Source organism: Ursus arctos, unplaced genomic scaffold (assembly GCF_023065955.2).
Source record: "Ursus arctos isolate Adak ecotype North America unplaced genomic scaffold, UrsArc2.0 scaffold_22, whole genome shotgun sequence".
Taxonomy (NCBI): Eukaryota; Metazoa; Chordata; class Mammalia; order Carnivora; family Ursidae; genus Ursus; species Ursus arctos.
The window spans coordinates 57113745-57121412 of record NW_026622897.1 but is presented as its reverse complement, the minus strand read 5'-3'; the positions used below and the strand labels follow the sequence as shown (position 1 = coordinate 57121412).

At 39.3% G+C, this 7668-nt stretch overlaps 1 protein-coding gene across 1 annotated transcript; it reads right to left on the bottom strand.

Moving 5' to 3' along the window:
- Positions 1-1023: 1023 nt before the first annotated feature.
- Positions 1024-1965, bottom strand: LOC113269492 (olfactory receptor 52E2-like). The gene has a single exon (XM_048217289.2). The coding sequence runs from the start codon at positions 1957-1959 to the stop codon at positions 1024-1026; it is 936 nt and encodes a 311-aa protein (XP_048073246.2). The 5' UTR covers positions 1960-1965.
- Between the last annotated feature and the right edge of the window lie 5703 nt (positions 1966-7668).

The window sequence follows — 7668 nt, the reverse complement described above, 5'->3', positions numbered from 1 at the left end:
CAAGGGTGAGAGTAATAAACACAGCATAGTAATACAAATAATGATGGCAACACTAACAGCTAACAATTATTTTGTATTTACTGGAAACAATATGTAGGACACCCTGCTGACGACTTGAGAAGCATTATATAATTAAGCCTTCATGTTAAATCTTTGAAATAAAACTGTGACTATCTCTAGAAAGTAATGAAATGGAGGATCATTGAAATGCATATATTAATGTTAGAACTTGGAATATACTCAAGTTGTGTTTAACTGTGAAAATCAAATATGCAAAGACAGGACAAAGGAAACAACTACCAAATGAGTCTGAAAGTTAGGAAACCAATAGAACCGAAGTGACAGTAAGCAGCATCCCCAGGTGGCAGGGGGTTTCTTCCTTTACGTGTACGTCAGAGTTGGGTCTATGAGAGTCTAAACATATTTGTGACAAACCCTACACAAAAATTTAGGATGAAGCTATCTGTAGCCCCATTCATTTCCTCACTCCCTCTCCGTGTACAACGTCAGGACTTAATCTACGACATGATGTTGGATACTTACAGTATTTATGATGAAATCACAGGATGACACAATATAGTTCTTGGAATGGAATGAAAATGATTAATTTCTGAAGAAAGAAAAAGAAAAGGATGGAGAGATAAGAGGGGTGTGCGAAGTAAGGAGAGAGAAACAGACACAGGGGTGCCTGGAAATAAAAAGGAATAAGAATCATCAAAAAAAGCCACGTGAATGATGCAGGGTCCTAGGGCACAAAAAAATACAGCACACCCTGTAAATTCTACTTTACCTCTACCGACACGAGAGTTTAAAATCTCATATAAAGATGCTGATGGGCCATCACTTACCATATGAATTGGATAGAAAAGCTTAAGATTTCACTCTCTGAATTCATTAAAAGGTTACAGAATGGAGCCAAAAAAATAAACATTATTGTCAAGCACATTTACTTAATATAACAAGGCTTTTCTCTGCCCAGAAGTTCCATCCCATATACATGAGGTGCTATTCCTTTTTAATTCTTTATTTTTGCAATAACATTTTCTTCACACGGTCATAGATCTGCTTGGTCCTGACTCCGTATATGACAGGGTTGAGCATTGGTGGCACGACAACATACAGATTGGCCAGGAGTATGTGGATATAGCGGGGGACGTTATGGCCAAAGCGATGTGTCATAAAGGAAAAGAGGGCCGGTGTGTAGAAGGCAAGAATGACACAAACGTGAGAACCACATGTGCTGAGGGACTTGACGCGTGCTTCACGGGACGGAAGACGGAAAACAGCACGGAGTATCTGAACATAAGAAAGGGCAATGGCTATGATGTCAAAGACTAGGATTGAAATAGCACCCAGGCCATAGATGATATTGATCTTGATGCTGGCACAAGAGAGGCGAGCAAGACCCATGTGTTCACAGTAGGTGTGGGGAATGACATGATTCCCACAGAAGGGCAATCGCAAAATAAGAAATACAAATGGAATTACAGAAATAAACGACCTCACTAACACGCCAGCACCAATCACAGAAACAACCTTGTTGGTGAGGATGATGTTGTATCGGAGTGGGTTGCAGATGGCCACGTGGCGGTCATAAGCCATTGCCAACAGGACTGCTGACTCCATACCGGTGAAGTTGTGGATAAAAAACATCTGAGTGAGACAAGCATCAAAAAGTATCTCCTTGAGACCAAACCAGAAGATCCCGAGCATCTTGGGGATGGTAGCCGTGGACAGACCCAAATCAATAGCAGCCAGCATGGCCAGGAAGTAGAACATAGGTTGGTGTAGGCTGCTCTCAGCCTGGATCACGAACAGAATCGTGAGGTTTCCTAAGAGTGCGATCGTGTACACAGCACAAAAGGGAAAGCCAATCCACATGTGAACACTTTCCAGTCCTGGGATCCCCAGCAACAAGAAGGAGGAGGGATGAAACTGGGTGTCATTGGGGAGGGACATCCTGCTAGGTAATGCATAAATCCATGTTCTTACAGATGTGTGTTCACTAATCTGCAGGACCCCAGGTAAAACTCTGCAACGTTTTAAACCTAAGAAAAATAAAAACATCGTACAATTATGTAGATTTTCTTCCTCCATTAATTCACACAATTAAAGATATACAAGTAGAAATCCATATAAAGCAATATGGAGAAGTGAATTCTCAGTAAGAAGCCTTTGGAAGAAGTAATGCAGTAGATTGTAATAGAACATTGTACATAATATATTCATGTTTGTCTCTCTTTTCTTTAATTTGCAATAGTCTCATTGCTGGTATCATGTTAAGATTTTGCCTAATACCTACTTCATTAATTATCTTCTATCATTATCTATCGATTTATCTATCTATCTATGGATCATATCTATGACCAACATAATTTACTTTCCATCCTGGCATATATAGGACTATGCCAGCCTCTGTAAATAGTTCTTTCTATTGGTTCCACTTGGTTAGATGGTAACACATAGATTTTAACATACAAGATGTGTAACAAGTGTCAATGAACACAGAGTCATGAAAATGTAGTGTAAACTATTAAAAATAAGTCTATGGGATAGGAGTCAATCCATTTGTTAATATTCATTCATTCCTGTTACAAAAGAGGAAGTAAATGTGGTCAAAACAGCAGCTGCGGCTATTCATTAAGGTGCTAGTTCTATGTTGTGAGAGCTTGTGCAGAATCAGCTCTAATCTTTATAAACACATGTAGAAAAATATAGTTACCATATTTTCACTTACGGACCTGAACCTAGAATCGTTTCAGACACTTTCCAAATGCTTCAAACGCTTAGAGTTGCAAAAGTACAGAAAGAAAGTGAAGAGGAAGTCATTACATTGAAATGGGAAGAGAATGGATAGTAAGGAAAAGCTAATTCATGCCTCAGTCATGTCGGACACACACAGCCACACACATATATAATCTCTTTTAAACCCACATCCGTCAGAATAAAAGACATCAGTGTCTTCTTTATAAATCTGAGGCAGTCATAATTTTAAGAGTTCAGGGGCGCCTGGGTGGCTCAGTCATTAAGCGTCTGCCTTCAGCTCAGGGCGTGATCCCGGTGTTGTGGGATCGAGCCCCACATCAGGCTCCTCCGCTGGGAGCCTGCTTCTTCCTCTCCCACTCCCCCTGCTTGTGTTCCCTCTCTCGCTGGCCGTCTCTATCTCTGTCAAATAAATAAATAAAATCTTTTAAAAAAAAAAGAGTTTAAGATAGATGACAAATATATTGAAGAAAAGACTAAGTGGCATATTCTGAGTGAGCTCAATCTATCATTTTCTTTCCTTTTTATTTAAGATCGTATTTACTTATTTGATATATAGAGAGAGAACACAAGCAGGGGGAGCAGCAGGCAGAGGATGAGGGAGAAGCAGGCTCCCCACTGAGTGGGGAGCCTGATGCTGGGCTTGATCTCGGGGCCCGGGGATCATGACCTGAGCTGAAGGCAGACACTTAACTGACTGAGCCACCCAGGCACCCCCAAATATTTTCAAAGTTACCCAAACTGTTATATATTTTCATGTGCCTTATTTATTGCATTTGGTAGCGATTTTTCACAGCATTTGATCATTCATTACATGTAATTGTTTTGGAATGAAAAGTGTCTTCTCATCATTTTGTTTCGTTGAAGGATTCCAGGGGAGCAGTACTAATAATGGTGACAGTTTCAGTAAGACAATAGGGGTATTTACCAGACATTGTTATGCGGGAACAAAGCCACGAAGAAGAGGGTCATGTCCATGATAAACAAGTACTAGAAGGAGTAGTACAATATGGATGAAAAGCTGGAAGTCCAGGAAGAAATGGTAGACTTTGCAAAGAAAGGAAGCTAAAAACAGTACATGTTATTTGTAGGAGACACTGCAAAATGACCATAAGAATAAAGTCTTTCTTCGGTAATGTTCTGGGCTGCTAATGGAATAGTGAATACACTAAAAAGGTATGATGTGAACAATGCAGGGATAAAAAGGCTTAATTTTCTGATCTATCAATGTCAGTAACGTGCCAATGGCAGATACTTTTATTAAAATTTTTTTGTATTCCTCAATAACATCTCTGAAGATCAGGAATGTACACAGTAGTCTTAGAAAGCCATAAAAACAATGTTTTCCTTTATTCATCATACCCACACACAATAGATCCTCAGTACATAAGAAAATTACTTTAGCTCACAGGTGTAGAGTTCATCATTAAATGAGAAAAATGGGCTACATTTCTGTTTTGTTGTTGTTGATAGAGGGATAGATGGTATTATGTTCTTTGTTTACGAATAAAATAGTGGGGAAAAATAAATTAGTGTGTTTCTCAACTCAGATAATTATATCCTACAATGGGGCCAAAGTAGCTGAGTAAGTAGAGAGGGAATGATATGAATAGCCTAGTAGAAATACTTGGAAGACAAAGAGAACGATGAAATTCTGTAGTTGTCTGTCTTACATTATTACCACTCAGTGAACTGACTAGGTCAAAAAAGCATGAGAGACTATGAACTCTGAGAAACAAACTGAGGGCTTCAGAGAGGAGGGGGTGGGGGAGTGGGATAGACCGGTGATGGGTAGTAAGGAGGGCACGTATTGCATGGTGCACTGGGTGTTATACGCAACTAATGAATCATCGAACTTTACATCAGAAACCAGGGATGTACTGTATGCTAACATATAATAAAAAAACATTTAAAAAAATCTGATTCATGATGTATGATGATGGATAATAACCAGACTTACTGTGGTGATCATTTAGCAATCATACATCATGTTGTACACCTGAAACTAATATCACGTTGTATGTCAATTATATCTTAAAAAAATGAAAGAAAAAAATATCTGAAAAGCACTCTCTTCCCCGTCACACATTAAAAAGTAAAAAAAAAAAAAAAAAAACAGTTGGTTCTACTTTTCCAATATCTTTAAAATCTGTACATTTATCTCCATCCCCATGGGATCGTTTGGGGGGGTTATTACAACACAGTACTTTACAGTGCTTAAAAGCAACAGCTCTCCAGTGTGACCAATTGTGCTGATACCCAGCTTCAGGACTTATTCACTCTGTAGTTAAAGGAAAGTAAATAACAAGCTCCTTTCATCTATAAAAGAGAGGTAATAAAGATAAGAACTGCAAGTATGTTGTTAGCTTTAAACCAATCACTTTTTTATTTTTTATTTTTATTTTATTTTTTTTTAAGATTTTATTTGTTTATTTGACAGAGATAGAGACAGCCAGTGAGAGAGGGAACACAAGCAGGGGGAGTGGGAGAGGAGGAAGCTGGCTCATAGCAGAGGAGCCTGATGTGGGGCTCAATCCCATAACACCAGGATCACGCCCTGAGCCAAAGGCAGACGCTTAACCGCTGTGCCACCCAGGCGCCCCTAAACCATTTTTTTTTAAAACACTGAATCATGTTCCAAAAATACTAGTTATCCATCATCCCTTAGAGATCATCAAGCAGACTGATTTTCCCAAAATGCACATTGAATGGATTCAGGCTAAAATCCAAATGCTTTCCTTGGACTAGATGGTTTTTCCTAACATGATCCTACTCCTTGTCTAAGCATCATTCTTAGCCTTCTTTCCCCCGCATGTCTCGTCTCTTCCTCCCCATTCCCCTTCTTTCCCTTCACTCCTCACCGTGAGGTAAGGATGCTCTCTGTGCTGGGAGACAGGGAAGACTCACCAGGCTGAGCACCAGGATGGGATCCTGTGTCTGTTTTACCTCACCCGCTCAGTCTTTATGACGGCATTGCTCTTTGCCTGGGAGGAGCTTTCAACAGAAAATTCCCTGGAGCCAACACAAGGTCTCTAAGGATTCTAGTGTCTAATTCTGATTCAAAAAGAGAGAACCATTAGGGGTCCCTGGCAAGGAAGAGTAAGGAAATGAAGGCAGAAGAGTGAGGTTTAGGTCACATGACAGGACCCAGTACTCCTCCCAATACAAAAACACAGATTTAACAAGCAATAATGGATGGAAAGGCCTTTATGGGAGTTCCAGAATTTGGATGAGCGATTACAGGACTTTGGTGGAGCATACAAGAAAAGACAAATTGAAAAGGATAAGAAGAAAAGTTTCATTTTATCCACATCCCATCTCCCCCAATTTGGCACCGTTCTGCCCCAAGAGAGATTCCCTCAGCCCCTGAGTTCTCCTGTGGGGGAAAGAAAGGACGAGACTGGCCCCAGACGTGAGTGTGTGTGTGTGTGTGTACACACACATATATGTATTCACACAAACATAGTCAGTTCTCATTATCCTGAGTAGCTGTGCTCTATAAACTCACCTCGAACACTGAATTAGAAATTTTGGTGCCGTTGCTCTTCGGGGAAATGCAGAGTAAGTTTCCTACAAGCCTCTTGTCACAACAATTTTCTCAATCCATCAGTCAATAGCCATTTTTTAATGTGTGCTTCTGAGAAAAGACACTTACTTTAATACATAGCTATTATCACAGTTTAATCATAGCTCTTATGATTAATTGTGCGGTCTCTAAATGGTCAAAAGCCAGGAGATTTGGAGGCCACTTGTGTTTCATTCACCAACATCTGTATAGAGCAAGCAAGTCTCATCAGTGCTGAAACCCTGTTTTCCACATAATCCTTTTCCTGCATATAAGTAGGCATTTTAAAAACTCTTCTGCCACCGCCTAATTAGCATAACCTGCCTTGACTCTAAGTTTAATATGCTCTGTTGCCTTTTGAAGTGTGCTGGCGAACCCAGCGCTATCCAAGAAGAGCTTGTTTTTTGTTTGTTTTGTTTTGTTTCTGACCCTGGGCGACATAACTGTAACTATCTCTGACCTCACCATAACGTGTCCACCATATTGTTTTTATTAGTTGTCATCTCATGAATCCACAAATCTAGCCTCTTTTTCATCTTTTCCATATTTATATCACACGCTACAAATGTTACTTTAGTACTCTCCAGAGTGGCTTCATATGCAGATAGACGAATTTCCTCTTCTTTGTCTGGGTGTATCCTATTTTTGATTCATTAACTCTGAACCACAACCAGCAGTGCTATAACACAGACCTGAATGAAGTTTATCCAACATGGTTATTTTCTCCATAAAGCACAGTACCAACTTCTTGCACTAAGGAACACTAGAAAAATATTATTTTGCTCCAGTGCACTCCATAAATAAATAACAAGATATTTACTTATTCTGGTGCATTTCAGGACTACAGGGCCTTCTTAAACAGTGGAATCAACAAAAAGTACAAAAATAAGAAAAACATGGCATTAAATGGAATGTAAAAACACTTGATTATAGCTGAAATGGGAAGTCAGAACCTGGCTTTGTTCAGCCTTAGCTGAGAATGTGATTTTTGGGGAAGTCAAATTTTTCCCAGCTCTTTGCACGTCTACAAGTGACTGCTAAAGTACCATGAGAATTTATTTGGGGTTACAAATAAATTTTATGGAGTCGACAAACTTGTAAATATGGAATTCACATTTCATAGAGCCCCACTGTGTATGTGTAATTTATAGGACTCATACCCAAGACATGCACAAAGAATATAAGTAAGTGTAAACATAATATGATAGAATTCCAACTTCTACAATTCAAATGTTGGTGAGATTGACACAAAATTATTTTAAAACTGTTCAAACCTCTCAAAGGAGGCTGGAATGCGTGTAAAAGCACAATAAATATACAATGCAATATTACTCAGCCAT

Excerpts from the sequence above, each read along its gene's own strand:
- LOC113269492 (XM_048217289.2), bottom strand. The coding sequence starts at position 1,959 with ATGTCCCTCCCCAATGACACCCAGTTTCATCCCTCCTCCTTCTTGTTG.